This window comes from Pocillopora damicornis, chromosome 1 (assembly GCF_964200805.1).
Source record: "Pocillopora damicornis chromosome 1, jaPocDami1.2, whole genome shotgun sequence".
Classification (NCBI taxonomy): domain Eukaryota; kingdom Metazoa; phylum Cnidaria; class Anthozoa; order Scleractinia; family Pocilloporidae; genus Pocillopora; species Pocillopora damicornis.
The window spans coordinates 8,667,257-8,694,563 of NC_142670.1; the positions used below are offsets into that span (position 1 = coordinate 8,667,257).

A 27,307-nucleotide genomic window follows, 5' to 3' on the forward strand; every position below is an offset into this window, starting at 1 on the left:
GTATCAGTTTGTCTGTCGCTTCCAGAAATTTTTTCCATATGAGATCAATGTTTATTGTTCTTTTACTATAAACGATGGGATGAGAGGGCATCTTGAGAGTCTAAATGTATTTCAAAAATTAAACTAGACCTGCTTCCAGAATGAACCTTTCGACACTCTGTTGGTTTCAAACCCTAATCGCTTATCTCACTTTTTTTTTATTCGTCATTCATTTACTTTTCAGTCCAGACGGGTACTCAGAGGATGGTTGTCATGTAGATACAGCGAAGAGTAACTCAGAAGAAACAGTCTGTAGATGCAATCATTTGACTTACTTTGCTGTCCTAGTTGATTTTGACAGTGGTGGCACAAAGGTTTTTTTTTTTTTAATCATCGATATTTTTTTAACGTACTTCCACCGTTAGGTTCAATAATCAATTTTTTGTTTCCAATTTTTGATAAAGCTCTCCAAGAAGGACGGAACGATCTTGGAGACTATCACGTACGTAGGGTTAAGTCTTTCCGTCATCGGGATGCTTTTGACAATCGTCCTTTATTCTTTCCTCACGTAAGTACTGTTACCAAACAATAACTTATGACTTTGATGCTGATTTCATAAAGTTGGCCAGGGTGTGCAAAACTAGATTTTAACAATCACTTTTGGCAACTACGATTTGAAAGATTATTGTGCTTACTGGATTAAATAGTCAATGACCGAAATCCGTGCAGTTACGGGACGAGTGCCAATCGTTATTATTAACCATCTGTTCATCTGTTCTCAATCTCCCTTAATTTGCGACAGACTGCAACTCAGTGTAACTCAGAAATAACAGTAGTGTTCCTTCCAATCTCCCTTATACTTTGCATGCTGAATATTTAAGTTACTTATTCATATATTTATTAGTCAGTGTTTATTCTTTTCTTCTCTAGACTTTCAGTTACGTTTGCCTTTGATAACTATCACTGATTTGTCTTGCTTTTTACTTCGTCAGAGATGTTCGTGAACCTCTATCACAAATACGTTTAAGTCTTTCTGTGTCCCTCGGAGCTGGACAAATAATATTTCTTGCCGGGATAAACGCCACAGAAAACATGGTAAGTTGCATATCATGGAATAAATTGTTATTTAACACTTCAGATTTTTTACAGCCAGGATCATGTTCTTTCTTTCTCTTTTGTAGGCTGCTTGTATGACAGCAGCAGCTCTTATGCAGTATTTTCTGATGGCCGCTTTCTGTTGGATGCTGGTTGAAGGAATTTATCTCTACCTGTTTGTTGTAAAGGTTTACAACATCAACACTAAGATGCACATGTACCACGTCATATCATGGGGTATTTATAACTATTTTTTGCCATATTTGGTATATTATTCCCCGACATTTACATCATTCTTCGTTCTCTCTATTTGTAGGTCTTCCTGTCGTCATGGTAGCCATTTCACTGAGCATTGCTGCTGGAAAAGAAGGGATGAAAAGCTTTACCAGTGTTAAATAGTAGGAAAAAACATTTGATATTTTCTTGTTTCCACTATATTTCAGTTATGGTGACAATTTTTCTTTTATTTTTTTTTTCCTTGTCTCAAGTTGCTGGCTGTCTTCAACTAATAAGCCAATCTGGATTTTCGTGGCATTCGTGGCGTTTATCGAATCAGTAAGTTTATGACTAATTGACGTCATATGATTTTTTTTATTCATATTTTCGAATTGACTATTGTCTATTTTTTTTAAATTATAATCATTATTATTATTTTTTAAATTTTTATTCAGCTCAACATTTTAATACTTGTACGAGTCATAAAGGAGATAACTACACTCGTAGAACCATTAGCGGAAGACAACTATGCTCGGCAAATAAGGTATGACTTGACTTTTTTTAGCAATGTGAGTTTAAATAATTGCATTGTTATTTTTCCAAACTTAAATGACTCTTCTCATGGAGTTTTCTAGTTCTTCCCAAGGGATCATTTAACGTCGAGGGGAAAGAAAATCCACTGAATCCTTCGAGGCCAGTTACATTACATTTCATAGTATTGCCTTGTTCCATGATACTCGCTTAACTTCCCTATTAATCTGAATCAGTGGATGATCTTATAGTGATAAAATTTGGGGGAAAAAAAGTAAAATGTCAAACTCTCATGCCCCGTTGTAATTGTTCTCATCCTTTAGACTTGGCGTTAAAGCGGGCGTGGTGATGATTCCCCTGCTGGGCGTTTCGTGGTTGTTTGGTTTCCTGGCACCATTGCATAAAGTTTTCACTTATATTTTTACCATCCTCAACTCTGCGCAGGTTAGCTTAGACTCGTGGTTCATGAGATTAAATTAATCACGCTAGAAAGTAGAAATCTCTCTGTTGGGATGGTTGTAGACATTTTTGTTGTGGCGAGATCAATTTGGTCCTAAGGACAAATAAGTTATAACTGATTACTTTGTTTGTTCATAACATAAAAGTTCTTGCCACTTATTACGTCACTCTTACAATTGACACAAGTTTTAATACTAATACCACATTCACACTAAAGCCCAAACTTACTTAAACTTTTTTGTCTGTCTGTCTCTTTGTTTGTTTGTTTGTTTGTTTTTGTTCTGTTTTATCATAGAAGCGGCTTAAGGTAACTTTTGTGTGCGTCCAGTTTAGCACGTTGAAAATACAAATTAGTGATCACCTGGAAACCATAAAAAATAATTTTTAGCTCGCTGTTGCTGATTTCCAATTAGTTTAACTTGGTCCTACTAATCATCTTCTTTTCTGGTTTAAATGGGGTAAAAATTCAGCTTAATTCGTTCCAGAAACCCATCATGACCCTTAACCCTTCATACATTACAAAAGAGAAAAATGATTCTCAACTTTTTTTTTGTTTTAGGGCTTCCTGATTTTCGTGCTGCATTGTGTGCGAAACACCCAGGTGAGATGAACTTTGAAAAACATTTTATCTTTTTTTTTAATTTTTTACAAATTTTTCTTAATTATGTGCGGTTAAAATTTTTCCGCTTTTCCACCCTCAGATTCAAGAGCGATTCAAACGAAAGCTGAACACTGTTTTTCCATCTGTATATACTAAAAACTCCGCAATGAAGGGCTCGCAAACTAATCCAAGTGCTGTCGAAGATATAGGGGCGGCTGAATTCCAGTCTTGCGATGAATTTGAACTGAAATAAAATTTAAATAACTGGACTGAGCGGGCTGAAACTAATTATCGAATGTTTGATACGATCGTCAGGTTTGATATGTCAGGTCGTTCTATTCGCTTCGAGTTACGAGCTCATTGCAATGTTCATGATTGTATTTTAAAGATGTTTAAGGCTAGTTTGAATGCGCTGTGACCTCGTTTCATGCGCTTTTAGGTCGTAGTTTTCCGTGAACAGCATTTTACTTGACTCTCGCAATCGTTTCAGTTTTAGATCATTATTATTATTATTATAATATTATTATAATATTAATGTTATTTATTTGTTTCGTTATTTTGAAATCCTCTGTGCCAAATGTTTGCTATGATTGAACGACGACGCAGTCTCCCTTTTTGATATTCGGAGTAAATACAGGGTTACTTGTCAAATAGCTTTTTTGTTATTGTAATAAAAACAGCTGTAGATAAAACTTTAAGCTAATAAAGATCTTAATGGATTAATAGATAAAGCAATAAAGTAATAAATGACGGATTACGTCTATTGTGAAACTGTTTTATCGGAACAATAAAGTTTTTTTATTTAATCTCTGAAATAAGGGTTACTTTTTCGAATCGCAAATGTTGCGAAAACGACTAGTAGCATCAGTGATTGCCATGAAAACTGACCGGTTTGGGGTCAGTCTTAGGGCCCTAACGTTAAGCACATATCTACACAAAAACTTCTGTGTTAGGGCAACGATAGACTTGAGCAGCGGTTCTGAAATACGTGAATAAATTACCAAAATGGCAGTAATTTACAATGATAACAAATAAGGTAAATGAATTTCGAAAGATAAAAGGACAACAAGAACACACCTGGCAGTTAGGATACGTGAATGAAACGACATTGAGACTCCTTGGGAAAAAAAAATTCCACTACATGGTGCGGAAAATTATATCAAAATGCTAACGCCGCGCAGAGATTGGAAACTAGGAAACCGCTAAAAGACTTTGCAACAGCACGAAAATCTGAGCGAATCACGGCTTTTCAATATTTGCCCTTTACCTAGAACGCTTGATCAGCTTGGAAAACACAAATATATCTTGGTGAAGTAGAAAACGGAAAAGCGGCTGCACCTCTCGTTGAACTGTCCTTAAATCATAAATCACGTCCTAAAAAAAAAAAAAACAATAAATTTCGCGTCGAGAAATGGTTGCCACGTTCAGCATCTTGTTATATATGCTTTTTCTCTGTGTATGAAGACATAAATATACAACTCAAAACAGAAGAGTAAGGTGTTGATAATAATGGTCTCCAACACTTGGCATTTTTTTGGCAGGGAAACATTTCTCAACCGTCCTAAATGATTTTTTGTAAGACAAAATAAATCATGAGGCTTGCCCCACTTCTTGTCTATCATAGGAACATCTGTGTAGATATATAGATTATCAAAAGGGGCAAATTACGTCACACCTAACACATCTTGTCCGCAGGAAGAAGAGGGTTGAGCACTTTATCGTTGAAATAAAAGCCGCAACGGAAGGAAGTCAAAATGCACAGCCAATTTGCTTGTCGGGATCTTGAAAATAAAGCTCGCGCAGGATCACTTAGTCCTGTTAAAGGTTCCCTTTCCTTCCGTGTTGAATTCTGTTGCGATCAAAATTTCCTGTCTTGGGCAGAATGTAATTTAATATCTGACATTAGCTTAAATTCCAATTTTTTTTTGTTGAACCACGCGCTACGTAAATTTTCTAAGGCCATCATGCGCTTGCCGAGCGCTCTTTACATATGAATTTAGTGTTCAGCACACGCGCATGTAGCTGAGAAAATAGGAAGGGTTTTCTTTGGCAACTTAGCGTAATCATTCCGCAAAGATATGAACTCAGTCATTACACAATGTGCACTAAAGGAGAAGTTATTCTGTGAGAGAAAAGAAATGATGCAGGTTTAGGGCTTAACTATTTCCCGCCGATCGCACTTCGTTTTCTGATCCGTTAACGGATGATGATCAACTTCAAAGACCCAGTAAAACTCACATCGAGCAGGTGATCTAACCAAACGGAGAATATATATTTACATGTATTTTTCAACCTGAGAAATTCTGTAGTTCATTTGCATTCTTACACTTGCCCGAACATATTACTAAATCATTCCTGCCTTCGAAGTCAATATTACGCGGGCCTAAAACACACACTCTTATCTTCTGATGGATCGATGACAGTTATATCTGTTCGGGTGCACGTAGAGGAACAGACGGTATATTTACGCTAGTTTCCGGTGGACATAATATTTTTTCCCAAATAACGACTATCTATAAAAGTGGATCCTCATTAGTTTTAAGTTGTTTACAATTTTTTCAAACACCCATTTTCATATCCACCTTAAGAGAACTTTAGCTTGATGAAGCTATTTTCGTGTCGTGGATCACTTGCATCTGTTGAGTAAAACAGCATTCTGCATCTGGTGTAAAGAGCTTTTAGTCTTATTGGTCCGTTTACGAGTGGAAAAATAGAACTCTCGCGGCTTATGTCAGCAAAAGCGGTCGAATGTGATGTTTATTACACTCACGTCCTATAAAATAGTTTAAAAAACGTTGACTAAAATCGGCTGCTCTTGTGATTTTACCAAGTCACGGACCATTATAAGGGTGCCGACATACACTAACGGCAACTTTTGATTGAGTAAGTTGATGGGTGGTGCGATGAGAGGGATTCAATCCAGCAAAATGTCCACAGCCCTGTCTTTACGTTGTGCGCTGAGTAAGTACAAGCTTTACTACTTCTCTTGGTTATGCTTTATAAACAAAGAAGACAATGAATTTAAAAAATGAATTAAGAAATAAATGATAGGATATCAACATGTCGGTATCGGGGCATCATGCAACCCTCGGCCGCTTCAAACCAGAGAGACGCAAGTCAAGTGGCAAGTATTCATCTCTCTAAAAACAAATCGATTGAACTCGACAACGCCTGCTCTTGAGTTTTATCACATAAAACAACTGGCTGAATGCCGAGTTTGAAAATTTTTTTATACAGTTTTTGCCACGACACAATTCGAAATGATTTGAAAGCAATGAGTCAGTTCGAAACAATTACGAAGTTTTGAAAATGAAGTGCGGTCCGCGTGATCATAAAGATCAAAGGAACTGAAAGCTTTGTTGTTACCATCTTTGGCTAACTGGAGTTTCGTCGCTCGATGAAGCATCAGTCGTTCCAGTCCTGCTAAAACAATTTAAAAAAAGGAAAAACTATGATAAAATTAAACCCGGCGGTGCCATTTGTGTTCAGTAACCCTTTTTCTTAACATTTTGTAATATCGGTGTGTACGTATATCACTTCCGTGGAATTTATTCCAACTCACTAAAGCAAAAAAAAGTCTTGTGGTATTAACTCATCGATCATATTTTGGACTGGCTTTGGTGTTTTGTTTACTCTTGGGCTACATTGATTTGCAATTCGTATTTTCCATCCAAATTTTGTTCTTCTTATTATTAATATGTCATTTTGTCATTTTATTTATTTTCTCTTGGACTGAATTATAGACTTTTTCGTTTTTTCTCGTCAGATATATTAAAAAAAAACAATAACTTGATTGCCTCGAAAGCGCACTTGTACGCATGTTTACTAAAATTATCTCAGTTATCCTTATCCGGGGACGAAACGTTTTTAAAATTAGAAATATATGATAAATTTATATTCGACATCTGAATGATTGTAATGATAATAAAAAAAAAGAAATGACAAAGTAATCCTCAAAGGTTAGGGAACACCATAGAAACTGAAGAGAAAAAAAAGGTAAGAGGCCGTAATATTTGCATCTCTCCAAGAATGTTACTTAGTTGCTCATTTACTATTAGAACTGCGAGGGACGATTTTGAACCGCGTCAAAGTTTTGATCACCTCTTTCTTTCTCCGCAATTGCTTTGATCGAGGTAATCTTTTAAGGACTGTTTTACCGTCATATTTCAACCCCAAGGAAACAAATTTGGTTCTAAGGAAATAGATAAAGTGCAATTTTTCGCACCAGGTGGGGGCTATTTTACAAACATCTTAGTCACAAACGTGTTAGCGTCGATAACGTTTCCTTTGCGATTTTTCAGTTTTCGCTAACAGTGCTCGATCGTTTCCAAGGAAAAAGTTTGCTTCTTCTTCTGTAACGGCGGCAAACCAATCAAACTCCTGGTATTAGCGCTAGAATAGCAACAAGGGAATATCACTAGGAATTTCTCATTCTTAGCTAGGGTCTGTTCGGTCAGTTAACGTTTTGCCTCAGGTCTTCATATATTTAAGAGCAGAATTGAATTCGAGTCCTTTTCGTTTGATAAGAGTCATTTTTGCAGTCAATAAGCTTGTTCAGGGTGACATTGTCTGCGTTTAAAACTAGACTGTGAATGGCGAAAGGTAGAAAAAGGGAAGATTTCTATGGTGAAACTAAAAAAGAATCCTGGCTGTAAGCACAAGTATCGAGGAAACTCGATGAGGAATGGTTGAAGAAACTCACCGAAATGGATAAGGGCCGTGGTTGAAGCGACGGGCACACGGTCAGGAACCATTAACGAGTTCTGTCGCAGCATGCTGGAGTCGCTTTTGAGCTAAAAAAATAAATAAATACAATTGAAAATTTAAAAAAAAAAAAAAAAAAAAATTAAAAATTCAATCCAAATTGCCGGCCAGCAGATTATTTAAATACCGTCTGGTACGGGCGACTATTACCCGCAACATATGTTTTTGCTGCGAGTCTCCCGAGACAACGCGGGACACTTCTGTGTTTCTATTAGCGGTCGGCATTGCGAAAAATTTAGTGTTGACATAACTTGGCATGTGGTCACTTAAAGGCGTGAATTATTAGCAGAGCTTTGGATGCACAAAGAAAAAAAACATGCTTTTTAACTACGCGATAATAGAGAATGTAAACCATACGGTTTGCTTTGAAATTCGGTTTTCGAACTCCCCAACATACCATCCGCAAAACCCGGTGAGGGTTCCGTTTTCGAAATGGATCTCCCGCAATTGCCTGAGCCGGTAGAAAAAGAAAAAAACAAACAAGAACATTATGGGGTGGTAATAAACTGAATATCAGCAGACTGCGGAACCTTACAACCAAGAACCAGCGCAACCTGCGGAACCGTTATGATGAAAAAAAAATTTAATAATAACAACTAAAAACACCTTCACGCTGTTCGAGATTTTGTTTTTGTGTATATAGAAGATAACGTTATCGGATAAATATGTTTGTTCGTTCTTTGCTGATTTTTTTTGATTGTTATTTTTTTATTCTGTATTTTTTTTTAATCTATCTATCTTGAGGTCCGATAGGTAACAACTTTTGTTCAGCTGGTTGCGGAGATACTGCATTTTTTTCTTTCAATTCCTCAGTTAGCTCCTTAGGGAAGGTAAAAAAGCCATGGGTAGATTTTAAGGTGCATGTAGCGAATAAAATGCTCTAGTACCAGTCTAACTTGAAATTTAAGAAACTCTTTTGTTGTTTCAAATGTTACAATCGACATAACAGTAAAATTATTTCTCCATTTTCTCTCCTACAGTCATCCTTCATTTGATAATGGAATTGCCAGGAACAGGTGAGGCACTGTAATTACAATTTAATATTTATGTATCTTAAAATGACGTGAAAAAAAAGGATCTGACTGAATTATCAAAATGATTAATTATACACTTCCTGCTGCAATGACATCGTTTTGCAATTAAAAACATTAGTTGGAAAGCAAAACAAAAAGGTCAAAGATAAACGGTGCTATTACCCTGATTTCCCCAATTTCCACTTTTTGTCTCCATGCTATCATCAGAATTAGCACTATTGTTACAATCAGTATACATTTTCTTCGTTTATTTATTCCTTTATTTTTTTTTTATAGAGTGCCAAGCAACCTCTTTCAAAAACTCCTACTACATATTTTCGAAAAGCGGAAAATATTGGTATAGCAACAGGAATGTCTGTTACTTCCAGGGAGGTTACTTAGTCTCCATCGAAACTGAAGAAGAATGGCACTTTATCAATCATGAGATTCAAAAGCGTGGTACTTGGAATACTAGTGCGTGGCACATTGGTTTAGGGAAGAGAGACAAGGGTTGGACTTGGGAGAGTGGAGAACAACTGAATATTTCGAAATGGCAAGATTCTCAGCTAGATGATAACGACGACAGAGCTGAAATATCCAAGAATGGAAGCCTCTTTAATGGCATCTCTCGGGGTGATAAAAACGCCTTCATTTGCGAGATGCCCGGAGGTAAGAGCACATTCCAACCATGGAGTATATTATGTGCTGAAACATTGCAGTCTTGCACTTGTGTCAGGAAAATTTCTCTTGCTTCTTAAAATTAAAAATGTTGTTCACATAATATGCTCGGCTCACCTAACTTGTACGTGTGAGCGACGAATGAACTTTTAAGCGTGTATCAGTAGTTGAACATAATGGCCATGACAAAAACGGGGACATATGTTTCGAAAAAAAATGATCACCCTGGGATTTTCCCTTTTTTGCATCGCCTACAGCTGGAAAAACAGCGATGGAAACTGTACATTTCACAACTTTTGTCGAGTGCGCTGAGATTGGGATAATCTAACCAACGGAATTTTCCCTTGCCACAATTTACAAGGCGTGATCACTGACGTCAGTGAGTGAATCCGTGTTCTTTTAAACATAACGCATCGAAGTACGTATGCCCAAGATCTTGAGTACCGGTAATGAAGACAGAGGGCACAGTTTTTCCCGACCTTAGCTTATGAATAACAGTTTTTTTTTCTTTTAAACTCAACGAAATATTTTCCAAAAGAACCCTAATGATTTAGGGCTGTAATTACGGCAAGATCCTTCATGAACTGAACAATTTTTGAACGAGTAAATGGTAGTTGAAACAGACTGAGGTAATGCAAATTAAATAGAGGCTTTACCGAAATATTTTTATTTGTGTAATGGAAAATGTGATTTAAAAGGCTTCCAAACAAACTCGAAACTTTTTTTTAACAAGTATCTGTCACAACCTGACACCTGTAAAGTAGAGAGCGTGTAAGAAACAAAAGCGTATGCACGTTTTAAAAAAAGAGAACAACAACAACATCAACGGCACTGGTTTGGCAAACAAACTAGAGTTCAATGTCTATAACGGGAATTTTTTCTTTAAAAACAGTCAATGATCTTACAGAAAGTATTACTCACTTCCATCAACTATTGATGAACGAAGTATAGCTCTGTTCAGTCGGTAAATGGAAAGTAATTGCAAGTAAATTTAAATCTGTTTCGAGATTTAGAGAGTTTGCTCGTTTACTTGGTGCGATCGCGTGTGTAAATCTGGTCTTGGTAAATCTGGTAAATCTGGTAAATCTGGTAAATCTGGTAAATCTGGTAAATCTGGTAAATCTGGTAAATCTGGTAAATCTGGTAAATCTGGTAAATCTGGTAAATCTGGTAAATCTGGTAAATCTGGTAAATCTGGTAAATCTGGTAAATCTGGTAAATCTGGTAAATCTGGTAAATCTGGTAAAATGAATGAAAACCCCATCAATTAATTCAATTTTAAACGAATACGTTATGTTCTAACTTCCTGAGTTACTTCTAGTGAAGGTCTAGGTTAATTACAAACGGTTTTTATGCCGCGTGTCAACCCATTTAATGCCTTATTTGCTACCAAAAATCATTTCAAAACCATTATTTTTGCCGGCAGCCACAGTGACTTGAGAAAGAGAAGGAGAGGATTAATAAGTAATTAATCAGCTTGATTTGCTTTAAAGGGATTTACGTAAAAATACTTCTCAGCTGGCAAAGCGAAATATATTTATGAAAAAAGGCAACGAAGCTAAGGTTGTAGCTGGCGACTCGAGCAAGCGTTGCAGTGCCGCTGAGCAGACAAAAGAAAATCCGGACCGCATTAAGAACCACAAATATTGCAGTGCTCGTTACCGTGCCCTCTTAGAAAAACAAATAATAAATACAGCTCTTTTGGGAGAAGTTTTCGGGAAAAAGCGTGTCAAAAGTGCAAGCGATAACCTTGACAGGTATTGTGCGTGGCTTTCAGGTCATGGTCAGAAGACCTCAGGATTTTAGGGAAATCTGAGAAAATGTCAATTTAAGGACGAGTCATCACGGGTTTGAACCTGTTTTTAATACGACTGACTTTAAATTCCAAACTGCATGGAAAATGGAAAAAAAGTACAAGCAAACCCTAATTAATTTATCTTTACTTACTTTACATGTCGATGTTGATTACCGCCACCTAGATAATCTTTTGATTTTGTCGCATGTACTTTAAATTGTTGTTTTTGTTTTTTCCACAACCTTTCCTATAACAACTGTATGTGGTGAGCTGCGTATCTCCAGTTGCACATTTATTAGAACTTACATTCACATTTAATTTTACGTTTTTTTAAGTCTGTTCAGATGGGGGAGGAAGAATAGGGGGCGGGGTGAGGGTGGTGTCAGCTCAACAAGGAAATAATTAATTTTCAAAAACTCGAATACCAAAATTACATGAACTCACAGATAATCTTAGCTGATGTGAAGTTAACTAATTCAGAAAAGCAGGTTAGAGATGGCGGACGCCGCAAGGAAGAAAGATGTATAGTATTAATTGACAATGATCAAACATAAACTGGAGGTGTTGAAAAAATAGGAATTATATGAAAAATAGGAATTATATGAAAAATAGGAATTATATGAAAAATAGGAATTATATGAAAAATAGGAATTATATGAAAAATAGGAATTATATGAAAAATAGGAATTATATGAAAAATAGGAATTATATGAAAAATAGGAATTATATGAAAAATAGGAATTATATGAAAAATAGGAATTATATGAAAAATAGGAATTATATGAAAAATAGGAATTATATGAAAAATAGGAATTATATGAAAAATAGGAATTATATGAAAAATAGGAATTATATGAAAAATAAGTCCCGTTTTCTTTCTCATTTAGTTTTCTCCTTTATTGTGATTGTGATTTTAATCTTTTTATATCATCATCATTATTATTATTTATCACTTTGATTATCATTATGTTAATTAGTATTTTTGCTTTTATTTTTATCATTTTGTAGAATCCCTAAATATAACTTTTAAAAACTCTTGGTGCATGATTTCGGTGCTCACAATGTACTTGTACAATAGCTGGCTCTGGGCCAGAGAAAACTGCCAAAACCAAGGAGGGGACCTAGTTTCCATTGAAACCGAAGAAGAATGGAATTTCATCAATGACCAGATTCAAAGGCGAGATATTAAGCGCTATGTAAATACATGGAATATTGGTTTAACAAAAAGGGCCGGGAATTGGACTTGGGTGAATGGAAGACCGCTGACTATTTGCAAATGGGAACAAGGGGAGCCAAGAGGTGAACACGACGCGGCTTTCATGTACAAGCGGTCCAGTAATGGGGAGCAGGGCGTGTTTGGTGGTGTTAATGGCAGAAGTACAAAATATAACCACGCTTATATTTGTGAGATTTCCGAGGGTAAGTTGTTATTTTTATTGTTGTTTTGTTTTGTTTTTTCTGTTTGTTTGCTTTCTATAATATTATTTTGAGGAAACTAACGGCAACAGAAGCGCTTAGGCATCATAAAAACATTATTTGATATCGTTTGTGGAACTTATGAAAGGATTTACATAAACCCTTTGACAGTCAGAATCAAGTTTACACTAACATTTGAATGAATGAAATATGTTTGAAACGATATCAATCAACGTTTTCACGATGTCTAACTTTTAGCTTTGTGAGCAGAGGAAAATTACATATGGTTCTGTTACCAGTAATAACAGTAAACTTTCATTTATCAGTTATTTTCATGCAGTTGATTTATTGTTTCGATTGAACAAAATGATGGTGAATACCAATTGCGAAGAAATATCAGTCCAATTGCTTTTTTAGATAACAACGTGTGATGACGTGAAGTGCGTTATCTTTTGCAAAGAGCCATGCCAGGGACTCATGTCTGTTGAGATACATGCCAATTATCGTTTTATAAAACGAATACAAAAGACTTGCAAATTTATTTTTTCTTCGCATAGCGGAATCAGTTCTGTGTTTATTCTATTTTATTTTAATATATATATATGATATATTGCTGTAGTTCGAAAAGAGGGTTTGACATTTGTAATGTATACATCTCATTTTTCGAACCTTTCGAGCTTTAAGTTAATTTTTTCACATAATTTAGCCTGTTTTACCTCTAACCCTCAGAGGTTGGTGCCCAGCATTAGGATAGGGAATACGTTCCCATTTTTTCCACTGGGCCTTAGGGTTTCTTGTCACGCGTCGGCACACAAAATTTTTTTTGCGCGAGAAGTAACTCAGTTGTAACTAGTTGTTTATCGTACTCTGTACCTTTGTCGGACGGCATGAAGCACTCACGCTCCCAGTTCGATCTGCACAACCCCTCCTTGTGTATGAGTCGTGAATTAAGATAGGAGGTAAGTTGTTAAGCGTGTGCGTTGTGAGAAAAAGAGCGGAAAGGACATATTTAAACTTGAAATGATACAACAAGTTAAATGCGACCCTTTCATATATCCCGATAACTCTGGACTCTAATCGACGAGGCTCTTGCAAAAGCCACATACCACTACTCTTATCAGATGAGTCCAAAGTTTCTGGTTAATGTTATTCTTTGTGCACGGCCCCCTGATGCCATAATACCATTTAGGAGAAAACAATACCTAAACGCTGTGTTATTGTTACAGGTTATCTGAATGTTATGATGTGATTAGTGCAACATAATACCCTAATGCGGTAATGTGATTATTAGTCTTTTCCTCTCATAGTAGCGTTAACAATGGGGATGTTCGAAGTATTTGTAATGTATTCCAATAGCGTCCGTTCGTTTAGCACACTTCGGGTATTTCGTAACAGTGCCGACTTATGGTGTTATAACACATTTAGTAAAACCTGCGTTGAAAGGAAATCAAAAAAGTCCTCGCTAGCGTCCACTTATTATAAAATATCCGTTTCATTCAAGTTTTGTAAATTGAGTAACGGTGACAAGCTTGAATTACGAACATTTACGCCCTCTACGTTTCGTGTCACTCGCTACCCAATATTTTGAAAGATATAAAAAAAACTTGTGCCAGGAGGAAATCTGTACACAGTAAAAAAAAAAGCTCGGTTGACATGTGGTTCTAATCGAAGATTAACATTCTCATCCATCTTAAGCAGCAACATCGCCACCGCTCTCGCCATCGCCGTCGCTGGGGCCATTGCCGTCGCCAGGGCCATGGCCGTCGCCGTCGCCGTCGCCGTCGCCGTCGCCGTCGCCGTCGCCGTCGCCGTCCCCGTCGCCGTCCCCGTCGCTGTTGCCTTCGCTGTCGCCATCGCCGTCGCCGTCACCGTCACAGCAAGGTATGATACTATATACTATACACTATATCCTATGTACTCAGGTATAGCACTTAACTGTCATGGCCTAGCTTGCAGCGCGTGCAGCATTGCCCATACCTATGAAAGTTAGAAGTAACCCATCAACCCAAGTATCATAGTAGCGTTAAAAACGGGGACCTTCGAGGTATTTTTAATGTATTCCAATAGTGTCCACTTGTTTAGCACACTGCGGGTTAAGTACTTCGTAACAGTGGCGACTTATGGTATTATAACACATTTATTAGAAAACTGAAACTGTCTAAATGGGCAGGAGAGCCAAAGTGTGAGGGATCTGTGGCTCACATATAAAGATAACCAGAGCCTATTTTGTGGCATTCATGGCTCTGAGAAATTAGCTTATATTTGCGAAATTCCCAAAGGTAAGACAAAACTACTCGTTATTTTTGATATTGAATTAGGTCAAGGTGCACTAAAAGTGCTCATTAACTGTAATGCAAATATTACCTATGGTTTGTATACTTACCATTGCTGTTATAGTAAGCGGAACTCATGGAGCCTCTGGCAATCAGGATAAAATTTTACGTGGATAAATATTTCACGATACATATTTCTCACTTTTAATCTTGTGGACAACGAAAAGTCAGGAGATGCATAATTTCTGACAGTTCTTGCACCTAACCATCACTTGGACCCCGTATCAATAATAGTAATATATAGGACTGAGTATAATCCAATTTGGTCTGTAAGCATACGAGTGGTAAAACCAATTAATCATAAAAATTACAATTTCTGAGAAAAGAAGAAATATTGTCATTGTTCAAGTGAGAACATTGTCCATTTTGAAGAAAGCCTTAGTTTAGGAGTCTGTACACTGTACACTGTGTGGTGATTTAAACTAAAGTTGTGGGTGATTGATTCGAACTCAACTTTAAATGTGACTGATTGATTTGAACTACAACTTTGAATGTGATTGTCTCATTTGTCTCATTAAACCGTCTGGTAACAAACTGTCCGATAAAAACTTGGCATGTGACTTTTAGAAAATAATAGAAGTTAATTGTGGGTGCTAGTTTCAATGCGATGTAGAATATTCAGAGTACAGAATATACTGACTATTATGAGCCTTCCATTGATAAAGTAATCGGAGAAAGCGATTCAATTATTTGCCGTCCTTTCCCGAGTTTAGAAGTTATTTGTAAGACGCGTGAAGACAGTTTTAGAGCTAAATATTAAAAAATAAAAAAAATTTTAAATAAAAAAAAACCTGAACCAATTTATTTCAATGAATATAAATTGAACTTAAAATGTGGTATAGAAAACAATATGGGAAAAAATTGTTTCTGAGAACATTTCTTTAATAATTATTGTTGACGTTATTTGTGTCGATTTCAGCTGCACCACCATTGTTCTTATTCAAAATTGCAGAAAAATCTTCACCATCCGAATCTATAAGGCCACAACCCACTCCATCGCCAGTTCTGTGGTCATCATTGTTTCCATCGCGTTCGCCGTCACGATCACCGTCATTGTCTGTGTTGCAGACGCCGTCGCAGTCGATGCCGCAGTTGTTGTCTCCATCACTGCCTCATCCACCATTTCATCTGCTATCTCAGTCGCAGTTTCCGTCTTTGTTGCAGTCACCTACCAAATTGCCTTCCCAATCGTTCTCTCAGTCATCGCCACAGTTGCCTTCTCAGTCGGCGTCACATTCGCCGTCTCAGTTGCAATCGCAATCTCTTTGGCTATCAACGTCCCAGACGCTTTCTCAGTCACTGTCGCAGTCGGCATTTCACTGGACGTTTCAATCAGCTGCACAAACATCTTCACTATCTAAATCCATAAAGTTACGTTCCAATCCATCATCGCCGCTGTGGTCATCATCCTTGACATTGTTTTTGCTGTCACAATCACCGTCCCTTTCGATGTCTCAGTCACCTTTTTCACAGTCACCTCAGTCACAGTCTCAGTTTCCTTCGTTGCGGTCACCTCTTCACTCGCTTTCTTCCGCGCTCTCGCCATCGCAGTCATTATTGCCATCGACATCATCATCGGCGTTGCAGTCAACAAGGATTCAAAAGCTGGTGTGTAATTTTTGTTTTTGTTTTGTTTTGTTTTTTTACTTTGAGGATCCTCATACTCTATAATTATAGCTGTTATTTCCCTTATTTACCTCAGGCGGCGGAATATGTTTCTAAACTTAGCAGAATGAATATCACCAACGCCAGTTCCTTACAGGTATTTCATTCTTCTAATTTCTATGCGCAGTTATTGAACTGAAGTTCCAGTCAGTATGTTTTGAATGTCCAAACGGAATCCGCAAATATGAGTTTTTATTAAGCGTATAAATAATTTTTTTGTTTGTTTGTTAGTTTTTCTGCTTTCGTCTCATATTGCTCGTGGCAGTAAAAGATTAATGGCTCATATCTTTTTACTTGATTAAGACGTTAACCTGTATAGTTTTTCTCGCCTGTAAGAAAGCTATTTATAAGAATTTTTATAGATAAATTATCGTTATCAGTATTATTATTATCGTAATTACCAGTATGATTGTTATTTTTTTTTTAATTCGTAGACGAAAACTGAATAATCTATCCTCTAAGTGAAATATTTTGATTTCCTGGTCTAGTCGATCTTTAACCTGTGCACATGCATTTGTGTCTGAAATTGGTTGGCTCTCTCGCTTGAATAATTTTCTTATCTATTTGTAATGATTTTTTTTTTATTTTCTTACCACAAATGCTTAGCACCTTACCTAAAAAAAAATATTTCATGTCATTACAGGAAGCGATAGCGGTTTTGGAAATATTTATCACAGGTATTAAAAACATCACAAAAGCTCGTAACCGCGCCCCTATAACAGATGGGATTGAGACAAGAAGAGGATCCACTTTTAAAGTTGCTATCGCCTTTGAAGAATTTGCTCTTAAATACAGCAAGCTCCACCTGACTGGAACAAGGTCCTCACAAGTGATCGACAGCCAGACAATGGGTGAGTTTAAACAGCGTATAATCTATAGGCCTTGATGATGTAGTAAATTGATATAGGTTACTGAATGCGAAGCTTTATTGCTGGATCAATCGATCCATTCAGTCCTTCCATTGACTATTTGTGTTCATCAATCATTATGGAATTGGATGATAATATCCAGCGGTCTGAACCCTTCAAAATGCTGACGTCTTGTCATCAATTATTTTACAATATTTAAAGGATTGCGCTGTTGAGAGGTAAAGTAAATAAAATCGTTTATGCAACTATGATATACAGACTGTATTTTCAGTCCAGCAAGTGTCGTGAAATTATTAATACCATCACCTGTTGCTTTTTTCGTTAGTGCTGGGTATTCATAAAGCCTACCACCAAAATGCAAGTGACTTCTACTTTGAGGATGAAGAATCGCAAGGAAACATAAATGTTTCCTCTGCAAATTTTGCGAAATCCGGTTGGTATCGACTGCAGTGTTTACTCCTCAATGGATAAGTACAATTCCCTGTATTTCCCTCACAAATTTAAATGGTACTGAAGTACAGCTGCGCATATACATAGTTCTGAGTTTGTTTGTTTGTTTACACAGTACATTTGATTCAGTTATCTGAAGTTTCATGAAAGACCATGTTCTGGCTTGATTTTCTTTTCTTCCGCAATTTCTTTTTTTAAGTTTCACTGGTTGTTGGGATTGTGTATAAGAATCTCCACGAACTACTGGACACAAATCAAACCATCAGAAATGAAGCAGGCGAAGCCACAAGGTAAATTTTAACTTCTCTAAACTTTTAAACAAATTGTTTCTTCCGCGGAAAACAAAGAAATGCATTGCATTCAACCAACAAAATTTCTTAAATTTTTCAAAGCAGTATTTCGTGGTCCCTGTGTGAATCAATTACTATTTTTGGTGTCAAGGAAATCAGCTTTAAGTAACACAGTAAGAGCTCCTTGGTTACCATGGTTACCGTATCGTCAAAAATTGTCTAAAAATTATATTATTCAAAATATAGAAAATTATGATTTTCTTGTCTTTTTTTGACAGGTATTTGAACTCCAGGATAATGGCCGTGGCTATGGATCCAAAACCAAACAAACTGGAAGCGAATGTCATGTTAAAGTTTAGAAACCTGAAGGTAAGAACACGATTAAAATTGGTATGAATTGCGCTACATTGTGTTTATTTATTCCAAGGAAATAATACACATTTTCAGGTTGATGAAAGAGAAAAGACATGTGTATTTTGGAGGGGCTTTAGCAAAAGGTAACAAGCTGAAATATATTACTACCTTGTTCTAGAAGTTATGCAAGCTAATCTTACGTAATCTTTGTTAACTGCTATGAATTTTTTGTTTGTGAAGGAAACACCAATCAGCTCTTGCAGCAGGAAAAACCAAAAAAATTTCAACAACATACGAGTGGAAAAGCCCCCAGTTGATTATTATGCCGGCATGACTTTCCCTTAAGTTATCAATTATCCGTCACTGTCAATCTGATACTTCATGTTTTGAAACCATTTCTATCTGCATTTTATTCGTTTTCATTTGCGGTTGTCGCCTTTTTTCGCTTCTGCCATCGTCTTACATATTGTTGCTGACAAAATCGTTTTGTTTACCGTAAAAGTAAAAGTTCGCCTTTTGTTTTTTTCTGTTTTTCCGTTATTCAATTTTCTTCACATAAGGTAAGATTCAGTTGTGTTTTACTAGCCTGGATCGTCAATATACCTTTTCATCACATTGTAACAGTTAGAATATCAAAGCCGACTTCATGAGTAGCACGTATCAATTACTGAATAAAATGGAAAGTGGTCAACTTGGTCTCGAGGCTACGATTATAATGAGGAAGATCGCAAGTTGACCTTTTGGTAACCAAAAGTCTTCTTCAAAATTTTTTTTATAATATTATTGTTATCGTTTTAATTTTGTTGTGTTATTTTTTTTTTAACGTTGTCGTTATTTTTCCAGCTCAGAAGGATTTTCAGGGAGAGGATGCCATGTGGTTGCATCGCAAAGCAACACAGAAGAAACAGTGTGCAGCTGCAATCATTTGACTCATTTTGCTGTCTTACTTGACTACAACGGCAGCTCAGGGGTAATGGACTAATGTTTACCTTACCTTCACTGGTGATAATACAATTCCATTCAGGTGATTGACACATTTCTAATTCTTTTCATGCCATTTATGAAGCAGCTCACTGAGGAAGACGAAACTGTTCTGGAGTTTATCACCTACGTGGGATTAAGCCTGTCAATCATAGGAATAATTTTGACAGTTATTCTATATTCCTTCCTTACGTAAGTGCTACAGCCAGAAATTTTGAAACTTTATATTATTTTAAAGATGTCAGACGTAAGTAAGACCTCTTCGCGAAAAGACCGACACTCAGTCAATGCATATTGAAATAACTACCTGTTGGAACATAAAGTTACTTTCCTTTTTTTTGTTCGGTTTTGTTTTTGTTTTAGTCTGCTTGTTTTTATTTGTTTGTTTCTCTAGAGATGTTCACCAGCCTCTGTCACAAATACGATTGAGTCTTTCTGTTGCCCTCGGAGCTGGACAATTTATTTTTCTCGTCGGGATAAACGCCACAAAAAACAAGGTAAGCGACGTCTTCATCCATTGATGAATATTTTTTTAACGAGACTCAAGACGAGCATTAAGAAGTACACCAGATCTCTGAAAAGATGCATGAAAAGTAGTCAACTTTTTTTCCTCTCTCTCAGGCCTCTTGTATTACAGCTGCAGCTTCCATGCAATATTTCCTGATGGCTTCGTTCTGTTGGATGCTGGTGGAGGGATTTTACCTCTACCTCTTTGTGGTGAAAGTTTACAACATCACCGAAAAGATGCACATGTATCACGTCATGTCATGGGGTATTTTCATTTTACTTGTTTTGAATTGTTTGACTTCATGATCACCTGAATCGACTTGCATTGACATCCTACCTATGTTTAGGTTTACCCATCGTCATGGTTGGTATTTCATTGTGCATCGCTGCTGGGAAAGATGGAATAGAAAGCTTCACTAGTGATAAATAGTAAGAGAATCCTTCAACATTAGATCTTTTTTCTCCTTCTCCACATTTCCTGTCTCCCACAAAAATGTATTTTTTTTAAAGTACAACTCTTTTTGCACAATCTTGTGTTTTTAGTTCGTTTTCATTTCGTAGATTTTTGTGTCCCTGCGTTTTTATCCAGATTTTGTGTCTCTGTCTCTGTCTCTCGTTCTGTCTCCCTCCCTTCCTCTCTTCTCTTTCTCTGGGTTACTGGGTTAGAGGATTATTTGCAGCAAAAATATGTTTATATTTTTTCTCTCCGTTTCTCGTTTAAAGTTGCTGGCTGTCCTACACAAACAACCTCATCTGGATATTCGCCGCATTTATGGCTTTTGTTGAAGTGGTGAGTCTACAATTAGTCAATCCCTTGCATTTTCCTTTTTCATGCCAAGACTGACCACTGGTGGAGATTGTCTCTCTCGTTCCCATGCTTATTACAAAACGAAAAGCATATCCCTGGTGGAGATTGTCTCTCTCGTTCCCATGCTTATTACAAAACGAAAAGCATATTCCTGTTTTCGACTACCAGGCTCAAAGCTCACAACCTTTCCAACTCCGTTTACACCCACTATGTATTCAGCATTACTCGTCTTAACAACAAGGACTCTGCCAACATTTGACATTCCTTGTTTGTTTCAGCTCAACATTTTGATACTCGTCCGAGTCATAAAAGAGATGACCACGCTAGTGCAACCTATGGGGGAAGACAATCATATTAAGCAGATACGGTTAGATTTAAAATTTGCTGTTAGCGAAATATTTTAATCAGTGGAGGGAAAAAAGTTGAAGAAACGTGAACCAATTGTTGTAGCATCTAGTTGTGAGGTATTAACCTCAGTTCCACACTAGTTAGCATTAAACACAGAGTCATCAGTGTCTTAGGGTTAGGGCTACTGCTTAGCGTTTTTACCCTCTCTAAACAACGCCTATTAAACAACGAGAAATTAAAAGAAACAATCGTCAAAATAATTCAAATGTTTTTTTTGATGTTGTCGTTATTCCGGCAGACTTGGCTTTAAAACATGCGCGGTGATGATTCCACTGATGGGTATAACGTGGCTATTCGGTCTTTTGTCGCCATGGCACAAAGCTTTCGCCTACATTTTCACCATCTTTAACTCTACTCAGGTGAGTATTCGGTCTTTTGTCGTCATCACAAAAAGCTTTCGCCTGCATTTTCACCATCGTCAATTCTACTCAGGTGAGATTTTAATGAAACTGTCGGAAATCTAATCATCTGTTTGCAAACTTGAATGTCCGAACTACATTCTTACATTAGTCTGATGATATTTCCCGTTCAAAGAGAACCTAGTCGACAAGAGAGGATTTATTTCTTGGTTTTTGAGATCTGCAACTTCTCTTAATTTACTGTTTTAGCTTCTTTTTACGACGATTTCAAGATAGGGATTACATGATGTTTGCACTACATCAAACTTTTTAAACGATGCGCTACCATCTCTAAAAAAGGCTGATCTTAAAATAATTTTCTGTCCTAGGGATTCCTGATTTTTTTCTTCCATTGTGTGCGAAACAGCCAGGTAAGAAAGATATCAAACTGAGGAGGTAGATCAAATGAATTTTGAAGACTTTAGAATCGCTAAGCTTTGGATGGTTAAGAACTGATATTTGGCCAATTGTTAATCTACAGATTAGAGAGCGATTGAAAAGGAGGATGAACGCAATTTTTCCATCTACCGAAGTTGGAAACTCTGCAAAGAGCTCACGAGTTAACGCAAGTGATGCCGGGAAAATACGGGCAGTCGAAATGCAGTCTTTCGATACATAAATAGCACTGCGCCTCGGCGAGGCTCGTCAATCCTCTTTTAGTGATTGGCAATCACTTAATTAGCATGATCTTCCCTTAGTAGTTCCTTAGTAGAGCCTGGTTAGTATTGTAGTATCAGTAAGGAAGGGGGCATTGGGATTTTTAGTTTTACGGTGTTGGTCATTTTTTTAGATCGGTTCTTCGGTTATGTGCCAAAAAAACTTCGGTTTTACAGTTTTGGTGTTTATTGTCGTTGGCGAATTTCCAAATTTTGGCACTTGGTTTTAGGTTTTCATCAAAAGTACTTATAGGTTTTTAGATTTGGTATCCGAAGTAGTTTTCGGTTTTTCCTATTGGGGTTCCAGTTCCTCTTCGATCTGAGGGCAGTTTTTTTGCCTCAATGGATCTCACATAGCTGTGAAACCTCTTTGTGCTCCATCTGTCAGCTGTATCGGATCGATTAGGGTTTTGACACCTAGGATGTGAAAAGTCGGTTTTGATGGTTTGGATGCGATTTTCGGCTTTTAGCGAATTTTTGTTGCGGTTTTAAATGTTTTTTTTTTCGGTTCTGCAGTTTAATAGACCACGATGCCCTCCCTCCCCCCCCTCTCAGTAAGGTAGGGCCATTCTGGATATTAACGTAATGGCATAAATACATGAATAAACCGCTTCTATAATGCTTTTAGCTGTTGACTTTACCTGTAATTAAGAAGGGCCTCAGTCGGCATCCTGGAAAATCATGGGTCTATCTGTTTCGATAGGAAGTAGGCTCTTTGCAAAGGTAGCTTAGATAAATTGGAGACAGCACTGCCAGCAACAAAAGTACATGCATGGACCCTCGTTTTAACGGGACGGATACAATGATATAAATCTCACTCGGTTTGTCAGCCTCCATAAGATATTTCTGCCTAGTGTTAATACTTGTAGAAGTGCTTTACATAGCAAGCTGTTGAAGTTAGTCGACCACAATGTCTGTACTTTTATTGTTATGTTTTAGATTCGGCTAAATTAAAAAACTGTGTAAAAGCTTGATTGCCTGTAAATTGTGAATTAAAACGACCTAGCGAGCACCTAGATGGACTGATGGTAACTTTTGTTATTTGTGTCCCGTGAGATCTGTATCACCTGAGAATATCCTCAATATGCTTTTACTTACGAAGGTACTTATGGCTGACGTTATATAAACTGCCATAATCATTCAGTCCAGCGTAATTTCAATAGTAAAGAAGCAAAAACTCTTTAAAATGATGAAAACTCGGTTTCTTCGTACTTCTACGGAAAATCGAACGTAACAAAAGAAAATGATACTTCTCTGACTATCCAGTTGCAAACTACTTAAGAATTAATAATTTTTTGCAAATAATTCCCAGACGAAGTCGAGGACGAAAATTGTTGAATATAATTTCTTTCTGTCAGTCTTTCACCTTAAGACCCGCACTATTTATCAAAATAAAATTTTCCCGATCCGCTTACAAGGCTCTGTTGTATTCAAGTAGTCCCCCTCTGTTGGAGACGACTGATTCACCCTCCGACGCCTGACCTCACTGTCAAATGTTCCACCATTTCAGGTACAGGGATCTAGTTGGCATTATTATAATATTGTGACATTGATCCTGTTTATTGAAAAGGCAGTGTTTTGAAGGCATCTTGTGTACTTGAAGATGAGAGCATAGTACAGATGAGAAATATTTCAATCCTTGCCATTCGTCTAAGAGTGGCTCAAAATATATTTAATTTCTATCTTAGCACCTGCTTTAATTGGAGACTTATCAGCTTAATATACGTTAACCTTATTATTTGCGGTAAGCAGTCAAATATAATAAAAGTTGGAATGAACGTTTTATTCAACCTGCCTAATAAAAACGTTGGTCGATGCAATATTTTGCACCCAGTTTTAATATAAATACAAGGAGTATACTACCAAGAGCTCAACATCGCAACATTTAAGACGTTCGCTTTTTTTTTTTTGTAAAACCTGCTTGTGGATTAGTGAATTGTTTACCAAATAAATAAACTAAAAGGCCGCATATTCGTGGACTTAAAAGTCATTACATAGATTCAGCGTCTTTTCTGAACCCTATGGGAAGAAAATTAAAAGCAGTTGTAATATCACAAATACTTAGTAGCCACACGGCGTCGCAATTCTCTATGACGTGTGGCATTTTCCGTCAAGTGAAAGAAACTGTCTTATTGCGACTGAAGGAATGTAATAACGCAGCTAACCTTCTCCATTACTGCGTATTTGCCCTTGGAAATGAATAGGCTAAAACTCATAATACAGTATCATCTAACAGGTAATTAGATAAATATTACCTTGTATCCAAAATCTCACGACATAATCGTTCATTATCAATTACTGCCAATCTTAAATTTACTGGACTCACTCTTGTTTGGAGAGTTTCAATGGGTTGATGGCTAACGGTTTAAATTCGGCAATTTTACAGCTAATAGTTTTTTCCATTGCGATTTAAGAGAAAAAAATAACGGATAGGTTTGTTATGACTCACGGTTAAAATTTGTCGGTTTTTACGCCTAACGGCTAAATTACTATGCCGTTCTACGGTAAGCGGTTGACCCCATTGAGACCCTTGCCTTTGTGTGTACGTTCACGAATGTGTAATGAATTTCTCTGTTTTTCTTTTTTTTTTTTAATATCCGAAGGACGCTATAAATTAACATTGGCTTTGAAACATCCACAACACAAACATAATAGCTGGCAAACCCTATAGTTTTAGCGTCGGTGGAAACACACTCCTTTTACAGAGTCTTTCAGTTCGTTAACACGAAAGGTTGTGAGGCAAGGATTGACTAAAGAGTTGAATAACAAGAATACGACTGATGATTCTTTGAGTACAAATAGCCACCTTTGTCCATGACAAGCGAGACAGTTTGCCTCCAGAATAACTGTTATGAAATAAGGTACAAGTGATGATATTAGAAACAGCAAAATTAACAACGATGTTATAGCAATTTTCCGTTCATTTTTGGCGTTGTCAACCCTACGCATGACGCAGAGTGCTGGTTCACCACGTATTTTGTGTTCTCTTGGAATACCAACCCGAGAACGTTTTCGTAGAATCATGAATATTCCGGCATAACACACAGAAGTCGTTGCAAGAGGAAATGTCGTATGCAGATGTATATCTATTGACACATAGGTATGAATTGAGATTCCGGTAAGTTGTAGCAAGGAAAACATTGTTGAGAAAGCAATAATACTCGCATTGCACAGAATAAGGTGTTTTCGCTTGACCTTGTTGCGATAGAAGAGGGGAAAAGTTACTGATATAAAGCGATCCACAGACATTGCTGTTACCAATAAGATAGAGCTGTTGACTCCCGTGTATCCCAACAATTTAACGACGTCTCCATCCTTTGGTAGCGTTTTGTCTCCAAAGGCGCAGGAAAATCGCATTACGGCTTCTCCAGTGCAAACCACACTTCCAGCAAATAAATCAGCTAAAGAAATGAAAACGAGAAATACAGCGAAGGATTTTCTGAAACAGCGAAAAGGATTTTTGTACAACGCAATCAGAACGAAGATGTTTGGAACTGATATCAAAACCGAAAGCAAAATGAAAGAAATTCCAGTCCCAAGACAAAGAGACTTCTCGAATTCCCGATCCATGGAAAAGAAAATGATTCCTTCCTTCTCTGCTGCTGTATTGTAGTGGTAAGAGCGTCACAATTATCATGAAGTATTAACAAATTCCTCCTCTTTCTTTCACTTTGTTTGCCTTAAACATGCCTGCGGGATATTGCTGAAGTTATTGAATTCATAACAACTAAATTTCACCTGCCGTTGACGTATGAACAAGCGCAGAAAATTCCCAAACCTGTTAATTAAAAAAAAAAGACACACACACACACACACATGAATAAGATAGGACCAAATACTGCTGTTGATTTGTGAAATAACTTGCATCTCTTTCAGAGTGTCCATTCCTGAGCTCAATATTCATATCCCAGATAATTCTATTTGAGTCCTCGAAAAATTTTTCTTAGTAACTTCGTAACCTTCCTTCCTTTGTTTTAGTCTTGTATGTTAAAGTTGTTTACATTTTATCTTTTCTTGTAATCACAACTACTTTTACAGAACGTTTATCTATGTGCAGTAGACTTCCAGCGAGATCAGTGTAAATTCCGTTCCCTTCAAGCGCGTAAACTAATAACGAATATCTATGTTTTTCTACAAAGTTTAAGCTTGTATTATTTACGAAAGGTATAAGTTCGCTACCAGACTTATTCTAACTTTTTCAAATCAAATGGACTGTATGCTAATCTATATTTTAATCCCTTTCAATTTGATAAACGACTTCTCCTTTCACAGGTTTTAAAAAGTTAAACTTGAGTTGGTGCAGTCAAACAGAATTCGCTCATGTTAGGAGTCACTCGTCATTCGCTAAATTAGTCATCGATTCAGTTAAACAACTAATTTAGTTTTGGTGAGCCATTATCTCCCTTTACTGTTCTAAGAAACGATAAAAGGCCCCATATTTTATCAATAATACCTTCTAGTGCGTGGCACGTGCGGGCGAGATCTTCCGCTCTGCACTACTTAGCGAGGACCGTTAGAAAAGCGAACAAAAAATGTCTCTTTTTGACAATCATATTACAAGTGGAGGCGTAATTGTTTCGAAGCGACTCCTGTGATGCTATTGCTCTCAACAAAAACCTAATTCGAACTTTTAATATTCAAATGAAGCATTTGCTTTAAAAGTTAATTTCATACCTGTCATATTTTTACTTACGTAAAAAGGCTTACTGCGACAAAAGTAATTTGCATGACAATCATTTCCCGCAGTGTATGTCAGCACTGACTAAACGGCTGGTTATTGCTAAAAGCAGAATTATCAAGCTTTGCATTTATATTGGCAAAGGATATTTTGGACCGATCTCCAGCCAATGACAATTTTCTAGAAGGTTGCATTAGGTTCAGCTTAGGTTCGAATAAATTTCTAAAATTTTGACAATTTTCTAAAAGGTTGCATTTGGTTCAGCTTAAGTTCGACTAAATTTCGGTGGAAATACCTGACCGGAAAATAATCTCTGACAATCATTTCCCGCAATGTATGTCAGCACTGCGTAAACGGCTGGTT

At 36.9% G+C, this 27,307-nt stretch overlaps 4 protein-coding genes across 4 annotated transcripts in view; 3 read left to right on the top strand and 1 right to left on the bottom strand.

Moving 5' to 3' along the window:
* Nucleotides 1-3,660, top strand: part of LOC149051802 (adhesion G protein-coupled receptor D1-like) — an 86,657-nt gene extending 82,997 nt beyond the window's left edge. Inside the window, exons 11-19 of the mRNA XM_089214831.1 lie at nt 444-547; nt 972-1,074; nt 1,161-1,311; nt 1,391-1,472; nt 1,563-1,629; nt 1,746-1,834; nt 2,145-2,265; nt 2,840-2,881; nt 2,982-3,660. Coding sequence (XP_089070957.1) covers nt 444-547; nt 972-1,074; nt 1,161-1,311; nt 1,391-1,472; nt 1,563-1,629; nt 1,746-1,834; nt 2,145-2,265; nt 2,840-2,881; nt 2,982-3,134 — 912 coding nt within the window. The 3' untranslated portion in view covers nt 3,135-3,660. The remainder of the gene's footprint in view (nt 1-443; nt 548-971; nt 1,075-1,160; nt 1,312-1,390; nt 1,473-1,562; nt 1,630-1,745; nt 1,835-2,144; nt 2,266-2,839; nt 2,882-2,981) is intronic.
* An 8,479-nt stretch (nt 3,661-12,139) lies between these two features.
* LOC149051808 (uncharacterized) lies at nt 12,140-17,847 on the top strand. The gene is made up of 3 exons (XM_089187532.1): nt 12,140-14,428; nt 15,833-17,396; nt 17,740-17,847. Exons 1-2 carry the CDS (start codon nt 14,304-14,306, stop codon nt 16,239-16,241), a joined length of 534 nt encoding a protein of 177 aa, XP_089043658.1. The 5' UTR covers nt 12,140-14,303; the 3' UTR covers nt 16,242-17,396; nt 17,740-17,847.
* Nucleotides 16,613-22,229, top strand: LOC113674947 (adhesion G protein-coupled receptor D1-like). Its single transcript, XM_089214839.1, has 15 exons — nt 16,613-16,642; nt 17,189-17,396; nt 17,740-17,847; nt 18,064-18,154; nt 18,433-18,523; nt 18,602-18,651; nt 19,352-19,478; nt 19,578-19,681; nt 19,884-19,986; nt 20,111-20,261; nt 20,344-20,425; nt 20,720-20,786; nt 21,083-21,171; nt 21,451-21,571; nt 22,092-22,229. The coding sequence occupies exons 1-15, from the start codon at nt 16,613-16,615 to the stop codon at nt 22,227-22,229; spliced, it is 1,560 nt and encodes a 519-aa protein (XP_089070965.1).
* A 1,575-nt stretch (nt 22,230-23,804) lies between these two features.
* Nucleotides 23,805-26,034, bottom strand: LOC149051809 (melanocyte-stimulating hormone receptor-like). The gene has a single exon (XM_089200237.1). It carries the CDS (start codon nt 25,834-25,836, stop codon nt 24,940-24,942), a length of 897 nt encoding a protein of 298 aa, XP_089056363.1. The 5' UTR covers nt 25,837-26,034; the 3' UTR covers nt 23,805-24,939.
* Nucleotides 26,035-27,307: the final 1,273 nt, after the last annotated feature.